Source organism: Silene latifolia, chromosome 2 (assembly GCF_048544455.1).
Source record: "Silene latifolia isolate original U9 population chromosome 2, ASM4854445v1, whole genome shotgun sequence".
Lineage (NCBI taxonomy): Eukaryota > Viridiplantae > Streptophyta > Magnoliopsida > Caryophyllales > Caryophyllaceae > Silene > Silene latifolia.
This window is the reverse complement of record NC_133527.1, coordinates 123594331-123617411: the sequence shown is the minus strand read 5'-3', so window position 1 is coordinate 123617411 and position 23081 is coordinate 123594331. Positions and strand designations below refer to the sequence as shown.

Genomic DNA, 23081 nt, shown 5'->3' with positions numbered 1-23081 from the left:
ATGGTTAATTTTTTTTTTTGCAAGAATAGCAAGCCTTATATTCATCCTTAAAGGGAATAAAAGTGGCAATTTCGTACAAGTATATCCAATAACTTAGATTCTACTCTAAGCGTTTAAGTACTCTAACATCTCTTGTTCTCCATAATTTCCCAATACATGATATAATCTAACATAGACTATATATTGTACTCGACGTAGCAGGTACTCAACTTCATGCTCAACTCCTCTGAAAATTCTGCAGTTGCGTTCCTCCCAGAGGCTATACACCAAGGTGCTCAGACATCCCAAAAACCAGTTTGTCTTCCAATGTCGCTTAGCTCGCCTGCTGGAGATCCAAGCTATTTCCTCACTCATATGATTTGATCGACCCAATATGCGCATCCATTGCAATAGTTTCTGCCATATTGTTTCTGAGTAAGAACATTTAATGAATAGATGCTTGTGAGTTTCAAGTGCAGCTTTACAGAGTACACATCTGTTTATAATGATCAGTCCCTTCTTATTCAGTTGATCCACCGTAGCTAATTTTCCGTGCAAAGCCAATGTCATGATAACACTATGCTTGGGTAATATTGCTCTTCTCCAGACTAGCTTCCCCCATCTCACTTTCCCCTCCTTGTCTCTAATCTGTTCATAAACCAAAGACAAACAAAGCGTCTCCTTTTTAACACAAGACTGTAGTATAACTTTGACAGCATCTACAGTGCCATGTTTTTTGATCAAATCATCTCTAACCTTGAGAATACTCTTCCAACTTTCAGAATGATAAGTTTTTGGAACCACAGTCCAGAAACTACCTGCCTTTATGTTAGACAGATAGTTCCAAACCGCCCAAGAGCTATCAGAGTGCTGATCAATGTCCCAAATCCACTTACAGATCAGACATTTATTCCAGGCCAGTATCTCTTTTATATTGAAACCACCCTCCTGCACTAGTTTATAGCAAGTTGCCCAGCTTTTCATTACCATCTTTTTTGTGCCTTCTTCAGTATTCCATAAAAAATTCCTACAGAATTTGGTGATTAGTTTAATTAATCCTTTTGGTATCAACAGAGTAGAACACCAGAACTGTTCAAGCCCAAAAATCACTGTATTAAGTAGTCTGATTTTCCCAGCATAGGAAAGAGTCCTAGTTGACCAGTGATTGAGAGCTTGCTGAACTTTGGTAAGCAGGTCAGCAAACATAGATTTATTGAGTTTTCCTTCATTTAAGGGTACACCTAGGTATCTGAAAGGGAAGGTCCCCTCCACATAACCAGTGTTCCTTAAAATTTCCTGCTTCACATCCTCCCTGACACCACCCATATAAATGTTGGTCTTCTCTGGATTAGCCTGCAAGCCTGAGATTTTAGCAAAGTAATCCAATGACTGAGTGACTGCTGCAATAGAAGGAGTGTCTCCCCTAACAAAGATCATCAAATCATCAGCAAAAATCAAGTGATTCAATCCAAGCCTCCTACACTTTGGATGATAAGAAACCTGATTTCCTTTGTGTATGCGTTTGAGGATTCTGGAAAGAATTTCCATACCCATAACAAAGATAAAGGGGAATGAATGGTTAATTATAATTACAATATATTGTGAATTATAATTGTAATACTACAAAATTCCTTAGGCTAGTACTCGACCGAGTAGAGCCTACTCGGCCGAGTAGTGTAGTTAGTGTAGTCTGCTTTGCTACTGCCGAGGAATACTCGGCCGAGTATGATGAATACTCGACCGAGTAGAGGATACTCGGCCGAGTATACCCTATACTCAACCGATGTATCCGGTCTGGCGAGTAATATTTCAGCGGTTTGATTCGGGAGTAATTAGGGATTATGTATTCGATAATCAGTTTCTAAAACGTCATTTGCAAACCTAATCAAACCTACAACACTCTAATAACTCCCAAATCTCTCCTCTATGTGTGTGTGGACATCGTAGCTATCGCATTCAACCTTTCATTCTTTGGCGGAGGGTCATTACATTTTGAGCCGTAGGCTTTCGTGCTTACGTTTCCTTATTTCTTATCAGCTCAAAATGCCGCCTAAAAGAAGTGCCGCACGAATTCAAGCTTCTGAGATGACCATTGATGAGATTGCTCGTATGATTGAGCAACAAAAGGCTCTTCTTGAGGCTCTCAAGAATGTGGGGAAGGGGGCGGAGAAGCCTGTGGATGCTACTCAGCTTAGCATCAACATCGCCCGCTTCAACCCACCCACCTATGAGGGCGTTGGGGAACCTAGGTTGCTTGATAAGTGGCACCGTGAGATGGAAAGTCTCATGGAGGTGGTCAAGTGTCCGCAGGATATGATCGTCGAACAGGTGGTGTACTACCTGAGAGGTGAGGCCGCTGTGTGGTGGCATAACGTCAAAGAGGATGATAGAGCCTACTACTAAGCTGAGGGTTTAGGGGCTATTCCCTGGTCAGGTCTGAAGAGTGCCATGAGGGAGCAGTTTGTGCCGGAGCATATCAGACACAAGATGAGATCAGAGTACCATTCCTTCACCATGACCGATGATATGACACTCACCGATTACTATCACCGGTTCCTAGAGTTGTCTCGTTATGCTAAGGACATGCAGCTGGGGCAGAGGGGTTTGGCTTATCAATTTGAGAGGGGTTTGTCCGCCAAGATCATGAACCGTCTACCAGCTGGAGTCGTCACTGATCTTAAGGATGTGTACCCGAGAGCTGGTCAAGCTGAGAGAATGGTAGATCTCTCAAAAGAGGTTACAGAGAGGACTGCCGGGGTGGACATAGCAACAATGGCGGTTATAACCGCAATAGTGGTGGATCTTATCAATGCCAGAACAACATTGCCACCCAAGATTCGACAGCCAAGCCGAGTACTTCCAATGCTTCGGTCCAAGGAGGAGGGCAGAAAAGCAGTGGAAAACTCTTCGTGATGGATAAGCAGGAAGCTCAGAATGATGCACATGTAGTCACCGGTACCTTTCTTGTTCATAATGTACCGTCTTTTGTTTTGTTTGACTCGGGGGCAACACATTCTTTTGTGTCTAGGAGTCATGCTTTATCTATGAGCTTGGGGGAGTTTGAACTTGTAAAGGATGATGTGTTCATACCTTCTGGGGAGTCTGTGTCTTGTGTCAAGTTATATAGGGGAGTGTCTATGATAGTTGGAGAGGTAGATTTACCGGTAGGCCTGCTAGAGTTTCCTATGGATGGGTTTAAGGTGATTGTTGGGATGGATTGGTTGGGTAAGTATGATGCCAAGATAGATTGTCGGCAAAAGAAAGTGTCTTTAAGGGGTCCAAAGGGTATAAAGGTGTCTTATAAAGGGTTTGTTGTTAGACCTAAGTGTAAGTTCATAGCTGTGATGACTTTAAAGTCATGTTTGAGGAAGAAGTGCCCCTTGATTCTTTGTCACGTGAGAGATAGCCGAGTAGAGTCTCAGACAGCTGCTGAGATACCAGTAGTGGGAGAGTTTGATGATGTCTCTCCTGAGGAGATACCGGGGTTACCGCCAAAGAGGGATGTTGATTTCAGCGTGGAGCTCAAACCAGGAACAAGTCCTATATCTAAAGCACCATACCGTATGGCACCTAAAGAACTAGCTGAGTTGAAGAAACAGTTGCATGAGCTGTTAGACAAGGGTTATATCCGACCAAGTGTGTCACCTTGGGGAGCTCCAGTTTTGTTTGTGAAAAAGAAAGATGGGAGCATGAGGTTATGTATCGACTACAGGGAGCTTAACCGTGTCACAGTGAAGAACAAGTATCCTTTGCCTAGGATTGATGACTTGTTTGATCAGTTGAGTGGAGCAGGTGTGTTTTCCAAGATCGATCTGAGGTCAGGTTATCATCAATTGAGGATAGCAGATGAGGATATTCCAAAGATAGCTTTCCGGTCTCGTTATGGTCATTATGAGTACGTGGTGATGCCTTTTGGTTTGACCAATGCACCAACAGCTTTCATGGATTTGATGAATCGGATCTTTACACCGTTCTTGGATAGGTTTGTGGTTGTTTTCATCGACGACATCTTAGTCTACTCCAAGACTAAGGGAGAACATGAGGAGCTGTAACACCCCCATACTCCAAGTGCCTTACCAGGACCACTCAGGTATAAGGATACTACCATCTCGGTTGCCCGAGGTACTGAATATCATAAGACAATAAAGAAACGTACTTTTAAAGTAAATATAGATTAAGTGATTACATGTTCAAACCCAAAACTAATTAAAGGAATTACAAGGTTCTCATACGGTCTCTGACTAAAACTATCAAAGCTACTAGACTTCGTCGACACAGCGGAAGACTTCTAAGCGCCACGTGATGACTCATCCCGGCTATCCCATACGCGTCGTATCACACCTCCGCTCAATAATCGCTCACCACCCCGAATGGATCACCACGATTTTTAAAACATTTAAACGGGGTCAGTACTAATCACACAATTCAATACATATATCAACAATAAGATAAACAGACAATTTGAATGTCACACACACACACACACACCACCAACTCCCATCGTCTCAATCGATCGTCCCTTGGGAGCCGCCGCTGGGGGACGCGGCCGTTCCCACCTAAGCCCCGCTCATCGTACGAGCGATAACCCCGTCCCATTAATGTGCACATCCCCTCCCGTGGCGGGTTCCACGAAGGGCGAAACTAGGGCGTGAAGTCACTCCCGCAAGTGACCCCACTCAGCCGAGAACGCATCTCGAGAGCCATAGACCACCAATCACAATCACAATCACAATCACAATCACAATCACAATCACAATCACAATCACAATCACAATCACAATCACAGTCATCATATCAAACAACTAACTACAGCACATCACCAATATCCCATTATGGGACTAATACTGAGTAGGAAATCCTACCTGGAAAGCACAACACGCAGACGGTATCTACAAATTTGTATCAAAACGGCTCCTCTACGAATTCTCCTCCTATCATACAACACATAAAGACTACACATCACAAACTACACACCAAAACCCCCAATTCCTAAATTAGGGTTTAACCAATCTTAACAAAACATTATAAAAATTATATTAAAAGCTTACCCTCGACGCAGGGAACTCAACGATACGGATAACCACAAGAACCGACCGCTTTGAACTCCGGAATTGCTAAGGATGCGATTAGGAAGATGAACTGGTTGCTTTCTCTCTTAAATAGGGTTTTAGGTTTTGTAAAAGTGAATTAAAACAATGACGAATATGTTTAAATACCTTAATCGCATAATTAACAAAACCCGAGAAAACTCCCCGTAAAACCGGACACTCGATCGAGTACCCAAGGTACTCGATCGAGTACCCCCTTACTCGATCGAGTACCCTGACTACTCGATCGAGTACCCAACAGTCGAAACTATTTTATCTCGCAACTTATCCTTACTCGACAGAGTAAGGGCTACTCGATAGAGTACCCCAAGACTTATAAATACGGAGTATTACAGTCTTCCCTCCTTAAAAGGAACTTCGTCCCCGAAGTTCAACCCATACATAAAAACAACCATACAGACTCGACCAAGACACAACAACTTAGCTAAGGACTCAAGAACTCGACCGAACATAGAACATGAACTCTTAACACCCACTCCACCAACTATGTTTACTTCCACAACATGACTCACTATACCGTATCTACCACATATATATCTCTCACGATACCAACTCCATACATAACCAACTACCATCCTTTAATGCTGCTAGCTCGATAATATCATCAACTATCAAATCCAATACCAAGACACTCATAGACATCAAACGGGATGTTACATTCTACCACCCTTAAAAGGAACTTCGTCCTCGAAGTTTACTCACACTCGTAACCTCATCATCCAACTGTCAATACTAGCGAAATATTCTCACACTCCTAAACATCACGCTACTACGAGCACGGTCATGACCTTTAATAAAATCACCCACAATCACGAATCGATCTTTTATTCTACATCAAGACTCAACTTCCGAATATATTACCATATGTAAAACCATCAAAATCTGTTTTATCGCATCCTACTCCTCTTAAGACAAATGTTACGTCCTCGTAACTCACTAATACCAAACCATATCTATATCTCATTACCCTCTGTACCACCACATGTCAAAGATAACCGTCTATAAACCAAACACTCACCATTCTTATATCCAAGGCTCCCATACATAAACATTTCCCATTCCTCAACTCATTCGGCAACAAGACCTAACCTATACCATAAACTCGTAGCAAATCACCATACCCACTCTTCATTATTACTGCCAAACAACATACCTCTCTACGTAAGGCACTTATCTCCCAGAAGCATAACTCACGGTCCGCACTCGTTACGTACACGCACACTAGATCCTCAAGTTCTTTCTTTCATTACCGCAAAATTCATACACAACTTAACATGACACTAATTTCCCCAACACCCTACACTCACTGTCTCAACAAAAGATTATGAACTACCTGCCGCTTTCAGCTCATTACAACACATGTTCCACGAATCATTTTCCATTACCATGTCTACCGATGTCTCATCTGAAAACAAGATCAAAATTACCGTAACAACCTCTCACAACCGTGTCCCATCAACAGATTATCACTATCCCATGACAACAACGAAACATATACAACTCTATTTCACATCATACTCTACCTCATTCCCAACTTAAACTGGTAAAGAAAACATGAATAAGCAAGACAACGTCTATCAAAGACAAACCGAAACTCGCAGAGAGCAACATCAAACAAAACAACAATCTATGTATAATTGGTATGTACTTTTGAAACCCGAATCATAATCATCCCGCCTACTCCACCACAACCGGTGACGGCATCACAACACCCCCACCAACAGACCACACACCGTAGTGCGAAAATACCCGCATCACAACATTATGTGCCGTGCCCGGATCACCACCCGAGGCACCACAACCACACCGATAGACATCACAATCGCATACGATTCCCATAAATACCGACCGAGCATAACTTCTCGACAAGAAAACTTACTCAAATCCACTTTATTAAATTACCACGCAACATATTATATGGATAAACAGATAAGCATCTCATGAACGTCATCTCTACCATTTCCCGGGATACACATGTGTTATCAATACACATAAAATTATAACTAGCCATGTCAAATCAATCAAATTATTACCTTTTTGGATATCATTCAATTAAATTACCGTGCCCAACATATATATTACAGAACATTCATAAAACAACTTTATAATTATCACACCATACCACTTCTTGTGAGGTCGGAACCTCACACAAACATTTACACAAATCACGGACCGTAATCACAACCAACTAGTCAATCCCGACCACGTAAGTTACCACTCGAAAAAGGTTACTCACGCCCGAGTTTAACTCATATGCCCCTCATAACATATTCCCCATTCGCACAACCATCACTTCCCGCCAAATATAACCATACCTTCACTATTCAACTAATAGCGTCCGCCTCATCTAACCACATCTTATACCCTCTCACAATCATACACAACAATCAGGTCCCTACCAAATCAACCTCTTTAGAATTGTTACCTTTCTAATATTCCATCACTCTTAACCATTAGTGATAACACCACAATGCCACCGCTGCTCGTATATAAAATCTCTTACACTCATATCAAAATAACATGGTTTTTTTTTCTCCTATTTTTGGTTAATATTGCAAATAACGAACATCAAACCCATCCACAAAATTACCTCAACATTATTCCCAAAGCTAACTTATTTGTATTGTCATCCAACTCTCCACCAAATATCTCGTATCGTGCCAATACTCCACCAACTTCTTACTCCCTTAATTCCTCGAAACTCATTATCAATCATGTTGTCCTGAAACTCCTATATAACCTTTAGCTAACATCCTCGTGATACCATCAAATATTTCGATGATTTCTTATCTTTATATCACATAGCTCCGGTGAACATTTTCCTCAGCTTACTTTTATCCTTCTTTTCTTTTTACACTCAATAATACCAATTAATAGTTCAACTCCTTATTCCTTCTAGCTAACTCTTTAGAAATCTGGTTACCCCTTCGTTGCTCCAAAACTCAATTCCATTATTTTCTACCGACATCATCTCACTCTTTCTTACCATGGATCTTCTCTTATTATGCTATCACTCATACTTGCCACTAATTTATCCATAGAACCAACGTTTAATGTTCAAACAATTGCATCCCCCTTTTTACATCTCTAGAAATCAGAATTCATTTAATACCGTTAATTACCCAAGGAACTCACACAGTAGTTTCATCTTTTAATAAACCTCCCAAACTCACTCACTGTCTACAACTACACCTCGCGACATGTCTCCACAAAGTTCACTATATATTACTCTTCTCAACCCCTTTAAACGAACTTTCACTATCTAAATCCATAACCCACACGACTCCTAACCATTTCCCTCCTTAACTCTTTACACATCTCAAGCTACCACTATCCACATTCTTACTTTCAATCTTTTCATTCTCACGTTCATTATACTCACATCATCCCTTGTCTATATTCACTTATTTTTACATTACTCAACACACAATCATATCACTCATCCCGTCTCGCAAAACGTGCGCCATGCCTCAATAAACTATACCAATCTTCCTTTTCTTTTTCCACAATCTATCATAATCACATATAACTCATGTCCTCCCCACCGAACTCATACTCATCATAGTGCCACTCTTTACATCATAAGATTGGGTAACTTACGCTTCAGGACCAACACATACGTAAAACAATGCATAAAGAAGTAATACAACACCTTTGAATTAAACATAATATGCAACGAATGTCAAAAGACAAACATATGACCCGAAATACGCATATGACCTGCACAGACCCCACTCGATCGAGTACCAGAACCTACTCGATCGAGTTGAGGCTACTCGATCGAGTACCCAACATGCTCGATCGAGTGCCCCGACTCCAGAACCCAAACAGACCTTCGGATCTCTGACTTACTCGACCGAGTAGCCCGGCTACTCGATCGAGTGACCCCATACTCGATCGAGTGCCCGAGGTACTCGATCGAGTGCCCAAAAACACGATTCTGGTCAAAATAACGACAAGTACCCACTCGATCGAATCAAACCCACTCGATCGAGTCATGCAGACTCGTGAATACTACCCGAATGTTATCTCACATACCCTAACGTACTATGCATTCATTATTATTTCAACATTATGATTACAACTACGCATTCAAATCTGCGCGACTCCTCATACAATTAACAAAATAATCTACTTCGTGTTATCAAGTGCCACGTTATAAACAACCATCATGCTTTTCATCCAATTCGTTATATAAAACACATATCATTGAACCTCTATTCTTCATGTTACCACTTACCAAAAGTCAAACATTACCATCTATCATGCTCATTTAACATTCAACTTTCAATCATGTATTACCCGCATGTTTTAAATTTTCATAACTTTTCATAACACAAACCACACCCATACACTACAAATCCTATTTCCATGTTGCTAATACAACCACATTACAAATCCACTTCATCACACATCATCATATACGAACTACTTTCTTTTTCTACCATATCATTCATCATTCTCATATACTTTTCCAACGATCCCAACCAACATGTCTACCAACTATCATGCAACATGCTTTCAACAAACCATATACAAAGACAATTAACATACACGTCGCACATATACACACGGACTCCACGTTCCCATACCATGTGACTGGCTTAAGTATCATGGGGCCAAGATTTTGAAGTGAGGGTGCCTACTCACCCAAAACCTAGCATCAGCCGGGGCTCCCATTACACATACACCAGGTTCATTTTATTAGACTCCCTATGTTCATTATGTTCATTTGTTACAGGTTCCAAAATCGTCGCTCTGATACCATTTGTAACACCCCCATACTCCAAGTGCCTTACCAGGACCACTCAGGTATAAGGATACTACCATCTCGGTTGCCCGAGGTACTGAATATCATAAGACAATAAAGAAACGTACTTTTAAAGTAAATATAGATTAAGTGATTACATGTTCAAACCCAAAACTAATTAAAGGAATTACAAGGTTCTCATACGGTCTACAGCTAAAACTATCAAAGCTACTAGACTTCGTCGACACGACGGAAGACTTCTAATCGCCACGTGATGACTCATCCCGGCTATCCCATACGCGTCGTATCACACACCGCTCAATAATCGCTCACCACCCCGAATGGATCACCACAGTTTTTAAAACATTTAAACGGGGTCAATACTAATCACACAATTCAATACATATATCAATAATAAGATAAACAGACGGTGAATCGTCACACACACACACACACACACCACCAACTCCCATCGTCTCAATATCGACCGTCCACCTGGACGGACCCCGCCGCGATGGGGGACCGCAGCCGTTCCCACCTAAGCCCCGCTCATCGTACGAGCGATAACCCTGTCCCATTAATGTGCACATCCCCTCCCGTGGCGGGTTCCACGAAGGGCGAAACTAGGGCGTGAAGTCACTCCCGCAAGTGACCCCACTCAGCCGAGAACGCATCTCGAGAGCCATAGACCACCAATCACAATCACAATCACAATCACAATCACAATCACAATCACAGTCATCATATCAAACAACTAACTACAGCACATCACCAATATCCCATTATGGGACTAATACTGAGTAGGAAATCCTACCTGGAAAGCACAACACGCAGACGGTATCTACAATTTGTATCAAAACGGCTCCTCTACGAATTCTCCTCCTATCATACAGCACATAAAGACTACACATCACAAACTACACACCAAAACCCCCAATTCCTAAATTAGGGTTTAACCAATCTTAACAAAACATTATAAAAATTATATTAAAAGCTTACCCTCGACGCAGGGAACTCAACGATACGGATAACCACAAGAACTGACCGCCTGAACTCCGGGAATGGCTAAGGATGCGATTAGGAAGATGAACTGGTTGCTTTCTCTCTTAAACAGGGTTTTAGGTTTTGTAAAAGTGAATTAAAACAATGACGAATATGTTTAAATACCTTAATCGCATAATTAACAAAACCCGAGAAAACTCCCCGTAAAACCGGACACTCGATCGAGTACCCAAGGTACTCGATCGAGTACCCCCTTACTCGATCGAGTACCCCAGCTACTCGATCGAGTACCCAACAGGTCAGAAACTATTTTATCTCGCAACTTATCCTTACTCGACAGAGTAAGGGCTACTCGATAGAGTACCCCAAGACTTATAAATACGGAGTATTACAGGAGCACTTAAGGATGGTTTTGCAGACTCTGAGAGAAAATCAAATTTATGCCAAGCTATCTAAGTGCGAGTTCTGGTTAGAAGAGGTGGCTTTTCTGGGTCATGTGATATCTAAGAAGGGGGTGTCCGTGGATCCTAGCAAGATTGAGGCTGTGACCAAGTGGGAATCACCGAAGAGTGTCGCCAAGATTCAGAGTTTCTTGGGCCTTGCTGGCTACTACAGGAGGTTCATGAAAGACTTTTCTACCATAGCATGACCTATGACAGCTTTGATGAGAAAAGAGACCTGATTTGTTTGGGATGAGAGTTGTGAGACGGCGTTCCAGACGTTAAAAGGAACGTTTGACTACATCTCCTATCCTAGCTTTGCCAGAGGGATGTGAAAACTTTGAAGTATATACCGATGCTTCAAAGAATGGTCTGGGTTGTGTTTTGATGCAGGCAGGGAAAGTTATAGCCTATTCTTCGAGGCAGCTGAAGCCATATAAAGAGAATTACCCTACTCATGATCTGGAACTGGGTGCAGTTGTTTTTGCTCTTAAGATTTAGAGGCACTACCTTTATGGGGAAACCTTTAAGGTGTTTTCAGATCATAAGAGTCTTAAAGTATATCTACACTCAGAAGGAGCTTAATATACGGCAGAGGCGATGGATGGAATTGATCGGAGATTACGATATGGAGATCATTTATCACGAGGGTAAGGCTAATGTTGTTGCAGATGTTTTGAGTAGGAAGAGCGTTCATTCGCTATGTACGGCCATGTCCTTGCTGAAGTTGAGGGATGAGATGTCAAAGATGGGGATATGTATGATAAGGAAAGGGGACACCATCGGGGATTTGACGATTGAGCCAGACTTGTATGAGAACATCAAGAGTGAGCAAGAGCTCGATCCTAAGATCTAAGATTGGAAGTCAAGGGTGGAGAGCGGCACAGCTTCCAGGTTTTCTATCCACACAGATGGGAGTGTTCGTTTTGATGGGAGATGGTGTGTTCCTGAGGATGCAGAGTTGAGGAGAGTGATCCTGAGGGAGGCTCATTGCACTCCCTATTCGGTTCACCCAGATGGTGATAAGCTTTACCAAGACCTTAAGAAGACTTTCTGGTGGCCAAACATGAAGAGAGATGTAGCTGAGTTCGTGGCTAGGTGTTTGACCTGTCAGAGGGTCAAGGGTGAGCAGCGGAGACCACAAGGTAAAATTCAACCCTTGGAAGTACCTGAGTGGAAGTAGGAGTCGATATCTATGGACTTCGTGGTTGGGTTACCTAAGTCGCAGCAAGGTAATAACATGATCTGGGTAATTGTTGATCGGTTGACAAAGTCAGCTCACTTTGTTCCTATGAAAGATACCTGGTCTAAGATGCAGCTGGCCTTCGCTTATAGGAGGCATGTGGTTAGGCTACATGGCATACCTAAGGATATAGTGTCTAACCGTGATGCGAGGTTTATATCCAAGTTTTGGCAAGAACTACAAGAGCTGATGGCTACTACCTTGAAGATGAGCACAAATTTTCATCCAGCAACTGATGGTCAGACGGAGAGGACTATCAAGACCTTAGAGGACATGCTGAGAGCATGTGTTATGGAGTTTGGGGGCAGCTGGGAGGACAGGCTAGATCTGATCGAGTTTTCATACAACAACAGTTATCATACGAGTATCGGGATGACACCTTTTGAGGCTTTTTATGGTCGGTAGTGACGTAATCCAGTGTGCTGGGATGACAGTTTTGAGGTAGTGGTTTTAGGACCACAGCTGGTATAGAATATGGTTGAGCAGGTTCGGGCAATTCGGCAAAAGATGAGAGCAGCTCAAGATCGTCAGAAGAGTTATGCCGACTTGCATCGCAGGGATATAGAGTTCGCAGTAGGTGATAAGGTCCTTTTGAAAGTGTCACCTATTCGGGGTGTGATGAGATTTGGAAAGAAAGACAAGCTGAGTCAGAAGTTCATAGGCGAGGTAGCCTATAGACTAGCTTTGCCACTGGCTTTGGATAGAGTCCACAATGTCTTTCATGTTTCACAGCTTCGGAAGTATGTGAGTGACCCGTCACATGTGCTTGAGGTCGAGAACATCGAGCTTGATGAGTCTTTGTCTTATGCTGAGGTTCCTAAGGAGATCCTAGATCGCAAGGTACGCAAGACAAGGAATGGTGAGACCGTCTTACTCAAGATACTTTGGTCCAATCACAATGTGGAAGAGGCCACATGGGAACCAGAGGAGGATATGCAAGAGCGTTTTCCTAACCTTTTCGATCATGTATGGTTGGTTACGGGGACGTAACCGTTGTCTTTAAGGGGGGTAGGAGATGGTCGCATGCGTGTTTTTGTCTTAGTTTGAGTCGGGTTAGTCGAGTTTGTGATGTTTTAAACCGGTATAATGTTGGTATATGTGAGTCGGGATGTCATTTGTTTGTGTTTGTTTTGCGTAGAGTATGAACTTCGGGGACGAAGTTCTTTTTAAGGAGGGAAGACTGTAATACTACGGAATTCCTTAGGCTAGTACTCGACCGAGTAGAGCCTACTCGGCCGAGTAGTGTAGTTAGTGTAGTCTGCTTTGCTACTGCCGAGGAATACTCGGTCGATTATGATGAATACTCGACCGAGTAGAGGATACGCGGCCGAGTATACCCTATACTCGACCGAGTATCCGGTCTGGCGAGTAATATTTCAGCGGTTTGATTCGGGAGTAATTAGGGATTATATATTCGATAATCAGTTTCTAAAACGTCATTTGCAAACCTAATCAAACCTACGACACTCTAATCACTCCCAAATCTCTCCTCTGTGTGTGTGGACATCGTAGCTATCGCATTCAACCTTTCATTCTTCCATCGGTAAGTCTTTATCCCTATGTTGTTGATTATTAATTCTAGGGGTTGTTTTTATTCTTGAATTGGGGGAAAATCGGATTGTGCAATGTGTAATTGTGTTTTGTGATTATTGTTTAGGCGAGGACTTCGTAGAGGATCCATTCTAGTGCTTGATTTCCATCATTGCTGGTTATTGCTAAGGTAGGGTTTTCCTACTCAGTCTCTGTTGGTTGATTTAAGATGTGTTTGTATTGTAATTGTTGTTATCTGCTGATCATTGGAGTGATGGTGTTGTGGTGGTGGTCGTGATGTTATGGTGTTGTGACGATTGTGGATGTTGTGGTGTTGTGATGATTGTGGTGGAGTCACTTGCGGGAGTGGCTTCACACCCTAGTTCGTCCTCTGTGGAACCCGTCACGGGAGGGGATGTGCACATTAAGGGACAGGGATATCGCTCGTTGATGAGCGGGATTTAGGTGGGGATTGGTTGCGGTCCTCCACTGGCGGCGAGGATTACCTATTGCGATGGGTAATCTGGCAGGGCTACAAACTTCGTTGTTTAGTCGGTTACTGTGTGTGATAGAGGATTAAGATTGGAGGGTGATCAACTGGTTACCTTGTGTATTTGTCTTATCTTTATTGAACAGTACTGACCCCGTTGTTGTTTTGTAAAATCTGTCGTGATCCATCCAGGGATGGTGAGCAGGCTGTGACAAGTATTGCATTTTGTGAGCTTGGGCGGTTATGGGAGAGTCGTCACACCAGTTGTAGTATCACAGTTGCGAGTCTTAGTTATGGTTATGTAGTTGTTAACATTTGGATTCACTTTTGTTGGATTTTGGATTATTGTTACCATTTATATTTACAGTACTTTTAATAAATGTGTTTGGGACAGACACTTTTGATATATACTAACCTCGGGTAACCGAGATGGTAACATTCTTTCATGCCAGGGTGGTCCTGGTAAGGCACCTTGGTATGAGAGGGTGTTACAATTATTATATGACCTATTTTATTTATGTGATCAAGTATCACTAGTCAATTTGTTGTATGTAATTTAACTAATTTATAAAATTATATTTATTTGATAAATGTGCATTAAATTAATTAATAACATGTAACATACTACATGTGACATATTGTGTGACAAGTGACAAATTGACAAAATAAAATGGTAGTCCATTTTATGTGAATGGACCGAAATGAAGGGAGTAGTAGTGGGTTGTGGTTATGTTATTTTATGTGATAAGAATAGATTAATCAAACCTACACTACCTATGCCTTACACACCTATTTCTTATGAAGGCCAAAAGTAAAAAGAAAGATGCCAATTTTTGACCTATTTGCCATGCTCCAACCGGTTCCTCCTCTCTTTATTAAGAGAATTTTGTTCTCTTTATACACTACCATTCACTCTACATGGAAATATTTTCCATATTATCTCTACCTCTCACAAAACAAGTTTTAGAACTTAGAAATTGTTCATCAAAATTCTAAAATACAATACAAAATTACTATTGTAGTAATAAGTATATTATTAGAATTAATTTTAAGGGTACTATTATATTAATATACTTAATTAGTATACTAGTTTAAGGGATTAGTCTTGGGTGCAATCAAAGGAGGATCTCTACATTGGGATTTTGGAGGATCATCCAACATATTATAGCTCAAGAACAAATAAGGAAGGTGACCTTATTTGTGCCCTTATTTCGAGCCACTCAACAATGTAAGGGACATTGTTTTTCCTTATTAATCTCTTATTTAGTTATGCATGCACCAGATCTAAAGAACAAACATTAAGAAGTTAATTAGTTCATTATTAGAAGAGTCTAATAAGAGGTATATGAACCTAACAATTGGTATCAGAGCATAGGATGTTGCATGCATAATCGGTTTTTGTTTTTCCAAGTTAAAATGTTAACATATAAAACTAAAAAAAATTGTGATTTATAAGGGTAAGTCACGAAATCATGATGCATGTTATATATTTTGGTCCTAAAATGTTTTTAGGTCATTTTTATGATTTATGGTATTTTATTGCTCATTTTAATGATTTTTAGTGAAATAATTACATTTTTATGAGTAAAATGAACTTTTATTCACTAAAATAAGTTAACCTTAACTACCGGCCATAATTTTTTTAGTATGACCTCACATGAATATTTATGTATTGTATGTAAAATTTCATATTAATGTGATTAATATTTCATGATTTATGATTTTTATGTGATAAAAATGGCATAAATGGAGGTTAAATGACTAAAATTGGTTAAACTTAGTTTCTGACCTTGAAAATTTTATATGCCCTCACATGCATATTTTCAAATTGTGTCTAAAATCTCGTGTTAATTTGATTAATATTTCTTGATTTATGATTTTTATGAGATAAAAATGGATTAAAAGACGTAAAAAAGTTAAATATAGTTAAACTTCGAACCATGTCATGAGATTTTAATATGTTGTCACATGCATGATTTACACACTGTATGTAAATTTTGAAATGAAATGATTTCATTTAACATGATTTATGAATTTTTAGTGTAAAAATGTCATAAATAGTGACTTTTTTTTTAGCATAAATAGCTAAAACGAATTTCATGGTATAAGAAACTTATTTTAGGTTGCATATATATCCCAATTATCATATATAAAGTTTTAAAATTGATTGGATTAATTTTTGGATACTTTAGATGTTTTATGAGATAAAACCGATAAATTGCAACTATATTTTCTCAAAATTAATTCGAAAATTTTAACCATGATTTTTGACATTATGAGTGTCATGGAAATATTCCAGAATGTTCAAAAATTTAAAATTAAAATTTTGAAATTATTGTAATTTAATTTGGATTTATTTCATAAATGTTATGATTTTAAGGTCAAGTATGAGCATAAAATTAAATCAAGTTAAATTATTGTCAAAAATTGAGTGATGACTAATTTTTGAGTCCTAGAGTGTTAGGATAATTAACTTGAGCTTAAATGTGATTTAAGTGTTAATTTGTGATTTTAAGAAGTTATTATCACGCATTTCCATAAAATCGGGTTATATAATCGATACAAGTTAAATAGGGCGATTTGGCACATAATTTGGCATGATAGATACATATTATAATGCTGCATATTTCAATTGTTGAATATCTTTTATTTATATAATTGTGAATTATGTAATTTTATCTTAGTATGACCTTAGCTTTAATCGATATTACCCGTAATGAAAGGGAATATTGATTCGGTTGTAATTTAATATGATCTCGTATCACTTTTATTTTTACTAGTTTTTCATATTACAAATGTATAATAGGAATAACTTTGTATTTTTATTATTATTTGTAATCATGGAGATTCTTCAAGACGGTGCCATTCGGAAAGATGTTCCGACGAAGACGGTGTTCTTGGGAGGCGTGCCATTTGATGATTCAAGGGACCAAATGAGTTGGTTTCCGAATATGTAATAGATTATTTGATTTTCTATTTTAGGAAGGCCATACTAGGAATTTATTATTATTGCTTTGCATTTCTTTTAATATGTTGCATGCATTGCCAAATCGCCGTAACAACACATGCATATCATATCGAGTCATCGACCGTGTCAATTATAATTATCGTAGTTCACCGCTTTAGTTCACTTAAAACGTGATAGATAATAAATTGACACGAACTCTCACTAATTAATAATTGAGAATTAGCCTTACCAAATACTAGAAACCACGAGTCCCAATTTCATAAGGAAGTAGGCTCGGCTCACCGGGGTGCTAAACTTATTACGTGGGGTAAGTGGGTAATAAAATGTTATTACATCGAAATTTGGATTGAGCTCAACGGAAGTATTCGTGACCATAGTCGCATGTGTTCCGAGCTAAAGATAAATATTAAAGTAATTTTTATCGACCGAGAGTTCTAGAAGTAGAATCGATTAAAGAGTTAATCCACCGAGTTATATTAATAAGGGATGAATCGGCTCACCGTGCCCGAGTTATTATGAATTTGGATCTCGGGATCATTTATAATAGTTGGGTAGAGGTCACTATATAAATGCTTAAACTTGTTTAAAATATTTACAAGTATTATTAAAACGATAGATGTTTATTGATTCCTCCACTTCCTATTTTGTAGTCAAAATCGTTTTCTCAATTGCAATGGCAACTTCAATCACATACGCAACCACTAGCTCCAACACTCTCACTAATGTTTCATGGCTCCGATCCTTCATGGATCGTTGTAAGTTAGAAAAGAATGGGTCCAATTTCGCCGATTGGGACGCGCAACTTCGCTTGGCCGCGGAGGGTGACGACAAGATTCGTTACCTTACCAAGGCCTCTTCCGCCGAACCTAATGCTAGGTCTACCACCGCCGCTAGGCAAGCCTATGAGGTTTACCAAAAGGAGTCGACCGCGATCAAAAATGTGTTGGTCTTTGCAATGGAGGCCGAACTCCAAAGGAGTGCTATAAAGATTAGCACCGCCTATGAGATCTATACGAAGTTTGTGACCATGTTTTCACAAACTCCGAGGATCATTCAATATGAAGCGGCATCCGCATTCTTTGATCTCAACAAAAAGGAGGGCCAAAAAGTTAGCCCTTATGTGCTCAAGTTGATGGAGCATGTTGAGACCTTAAAATTGCAAAAGGTAGAGATTCCCGAGGAAGTCGTCGTTGATCGAATTCTTCACTCCTTCAACAAAGTTAAGGCATATGTTCAATTCAGGGTGAATTTTAATATGGAAAACAAGAAAGTTTCCCTTGATAAGTTGCACAAAATGCTTGTGCAAGCTGAGAGGGACATGGGGCTAAGTGTTAGCACCACCAAGGATGTGCTCAATGTTAATCGTAAGAGCAAAGGGAATTTCAAGAAAAGTGGCAACAAGGGAAAGAAGAAAACTCCCTACAAGAACAAAGGAAAGGCTTGTGAAGCTAGCTCCTCCAAGCCCAAGAACAGTGCCCCGTCCGGGGACAAGTGCCACTATTGTTGTGGTGTTGGGCATTGGAAGAGGAATTGTTCAAAATACCTTGGCGATATCAAAGCTGGAAAGGTCATTCCAGTAGGTATATAACTATCCCTATCTTTTATGTTTCGATCTTGTTGGACCATATAGATATATGATTAAGTTTTGATAATGACAAGTGTGTGCTTCATTTTATATATACTCTTGCTCGTAATCGTTTGTTTAGTCTTTGATTAGAATAACTTAGGTTACAAGTTTAGCAAGTAATGTTATAGCATCCTTAGCTATAACATTGAATATTTGTGCAGCATTGTTCAAGTAATGTTATAGCTGCTTGAGCTATAACATTGAAGATTCTTAAAGCGTCATAGTAACTGTAACAAGTATCAAGTATGATGATCACTCAAGCAAAAGGCTAGATCAAGTCTTTAACAAGCTCAAGATGAAGAGCTTTTGGTCAAGATAAAGAGAAGATCCTATCACTGAAGATCTCCAGGAAGATTAGCTAGTATAGGACTTCATCTCATGACGACATCTTAAGAAAAGAATATTGGGAAGGTAAAGTTATAGCTATTTCACCTATAACTTTACTTACCAAACTTTAAGTTATAGTTGTTTATACTATAACTTTGGGTAGCATTTTAATAGCACGACTTTAATAGTTTCAAAATCATTTTTCGAAGGATAAAATTCTTTAAACATATTTCGAAATCATATGTATCTATAGTGGAGTTGAAGTATGGGTTGTTATTATGGATAACTTGCATATCTCTATTGGTTAGTAAAACGATTTATGGCTTGTCATGCTACCTAGGGTTTGCTAGTTTATTTTAACCTAACCCTAATCCAAGAAGAGAGATTTTCATCTAGATGGGCACGGGCCTAGGTTTTCGGCCACTGGCTTTGAACCTTTAGGTTTTACAAGCCTTCTAGTACAAGTAACCTATCTAATTAAATCTAGCTTATATTTTTATAAGATATTTTCTTATCTTAAATATATACATGATTTAATTTGTTTGCTTATCTTAAAATCTTAAAAGATATGGTTTTAGAAATAATAAGATTCACTTTTATCTTATTTACCTAAACTATAATATCTTGGATTGAATTAGGAAAGAGATAGAGATTTATCTCTTGCAAGGTATGCCGCCTATCTCACGGCATCCTAGGGTTTCGTGCAAACCTTAGTTCTCTCCTCTACTATAAATACACATGATCATTCTTTATTCAAGTTAAGCTTTTCGAAATATAAAAATCCCTTGCGAACAAATTAGAGTTTAATTTTCAATTGACTATTTTCATTGTTTTGCATTTGGAAAATCTTGCGAAAAGTCGTGCTCTTTAATTTGCTTATTTTTTTCTTAAGGTTACGTCATAAGATAATAGTACTTCATATTGTTTCTTACTCGTTCAATTGTGTTAACACTTAGAAGAACAATCAAGTGCTTTCTTAGTAACTTAAGATAGTCAAAACCGAATATCTAGTGATATTCAAATTAAGTTATACCTAGAGTTAGCTATACGAGTTGGGTTGATAATTTTGTAATCCGGAGAAAGGTACTAAAATTATTAATCGAGAATAGTGGACGTAGGCTTCGACTTGTGAAGCTGAACCACTTCAAATATCGTGTGTCCTTGCAGTTTTCATTTCATTCATTTCATTACCTTCACAATCATTTAGTTAATTAGTTAAAGTTTAATCAATAAACTTTAAGTAATTAATTACCTTGATATAAAATAAAAAGTAGGCATAATTTTTAAATACTCAATTCACCCCCCCTCTCGAGTATTTCGGGTGTGATAGACTCTTCAATTGGTATCAGAGCCTCGTGCTCTTGATTGCCTAACCGCAAAGAGGCTAGATCCGTCTATCTTTTTATCTTTTTATTTTATTTTATTTCCGCTGATTTACACGTGTGAAATGGATTCCATGTATCTTAAGTGTCCCGTCTTTGATGGGAAGAATTATGGACTTTGGAAAAACATGATGACACACTATATAAAAGGACATGATTGGGAGTGCTGGACGATCATCAAGAATGGACCAAACAAAATTTTGGTTGCATCTTCGGAAGGCACTACCTATGAGAAAAAGGAAGAAGACTATGTTGAGGCTGATTACAAGAAGGCTGAGAAAAACTCGAAAGCGATAAGCCTGTTACAAAACGGCATGACATCGACTGAATTCGATCGTTTTTCTTCTTGCACTTCGGCCAAGGAAATATGGGATGGTCTTGAGTTGGCCTATGAAGGAACGTCAGTTGTAATGAAATATCGCATTGACTTGCTGATTCAAAAATATGAACTTTTTAGAATGGAAAAGAATGAATCACTTGATAGCATGTCAGGACGATTTTCTGCTACAGTCAATGAGCTCAAAAATCTTGGTAAAACTTTTAACTCCGAGGATATTGCTAGAAAAATACTTAGGAGTCTAACCAAGAAATGGCGTCCCAAGGTCATGGTCATTGAAGAAGTAAGAGATCTCACTTCTCTTCCTTATGCAGAACTTATTGGTGCTCTCATGGCTCATGAACTTGTCTTGGAAGACGATGAGACCGAGGCCAGTAACACTAAGAGCATGGCCTTACAAGCCTCTGCTAAGGAAGAAGAAGATGTTGAAATAGAGGACGAAATGGTCTTGTTTGCTAAACGATTCAACAAACGCATCTTCAGAAATAAGCAAGCAAAATCGTTCAACAACAATAACAACAAGTTCTCTAATAAGAAAACTTCTGAGTCAAAGAATACGTTTGCTAATAGAGGATGCTTCAAGTGTGGAGAATCCAGTCATATGATTAAGGATTGTCCCACATGGGAGAAAATTAAAGACAAAGCAAAACGTGAGAAGACCAAGAAGGAATTCAAGCAAGTAATGATGGCATCATGCTGGGGAGATCTCGACCCTGAGGACGACGAAGCATCAGAAGAAGAAGAAGTTGTTAACCTATGTCTAAGCAACGTCAGTCTTGACCTCTTCTCAGACAATGATAAAGATAGCGTGGACTCCTACTGCTGCTTCTTAGGAGATTCCGATTAAGAAGAAGAAGAAGAGGTAAGTTATCTTAAACTTAAGAAAAGTGTTAAGAAATTGCCTAAGAATGCTTTAATTGAATATTTTGAGCAATCTCTTGATACGTGTCACGAACAAGAGATGGAATTGAAAGACTTGAAAGAACAAATTCTCGATATTGCTGAAGAGAATCATCTTCTTAAAGCAAAAGCCAAAAAGCTCAAATCTAAAGTTACAACTAATATGGCTACAACTTCAGATACGACAAATGCTGAGAAGAAGGCTCTTGAGTCTAAAGTTATAGCTAATGAAGCTATAACCTCAGACCTAAAACTCAACATTAAGCATCTTCAAGCCAAAGTTATAGCTAGTGAAGCTATAACATTGTAATTGAGAAAAGCCAAAGAGCTTCTTGAGTCCAAGGCTATGGCTAGAGAAGCCGTGATCTCAGATCAAAAGAAGGAGATTGAATCTCTAACTCAGCAGTTAAAGGAATCTAAAACCGTTCTTTCAAATACTAAAAGAACGCATACCGAGACGGTACGAGTTCTTAATGATAGATTCCAGAACTTTCGTGACAATTATGAAGAGACTCATCCTCCCAAAGTCGTAGAGTCAGACCATTCCAAATGCAACAAAGAAATAGAGTCCTTAAAAGAATTACTCTTGCATGCTAGAAAAGTTCACGAGAAATGGGAAGGTAGCACGCGTGTTCTAAATTTCCTAACTGAGCAATCAGATAATAACATGAAAATGGGATTAGGGCACGAGTGCTATGGTAGTAGAGATCACTCTAAATGCAAATCAACCCCTTCCGAACGAGATTTCAGAAGGAGAAAATATACAAATTTACCAGAATATTTGATTTGCAATTATTGTGGTCATACTGGACATATCCAAGAAAATTGTGTCAAATATGCTCAGGATTTAAGAAAAGGAATCAACTTTGTTAAAGCATCTTACACTATTTTTGAGGATAATGATTGTACCCCATCAGAACCAAGTACAAGTGAAGAACGCAACAATGATCATCGTTGGTTCTACGATATGAGCTTTGATTTTAAGAAGGCTACCAAAT

The 23081-nt window shown here is 39.3% G+C and overlaps 1 protein-coding gene across 1 annotated transcript; it reads right to left on the bottom strand.

The window, feature by feature from the left end:
• Positions 1-105: 105 nt before the first annotated feature.
• Positions 106-1533, bottom strand: LOC141641266 (uncharacterized). The gene has a single exon (XM_074449937.1). It carries the CDS (start codon positions 1531-1533, stop codon positions 106-108), a length of 1428 nt encoding a protein of 475 aa, XP_074306038.1.
• Positions 1534-23081: the final 21548 nt, after the last annotated feature.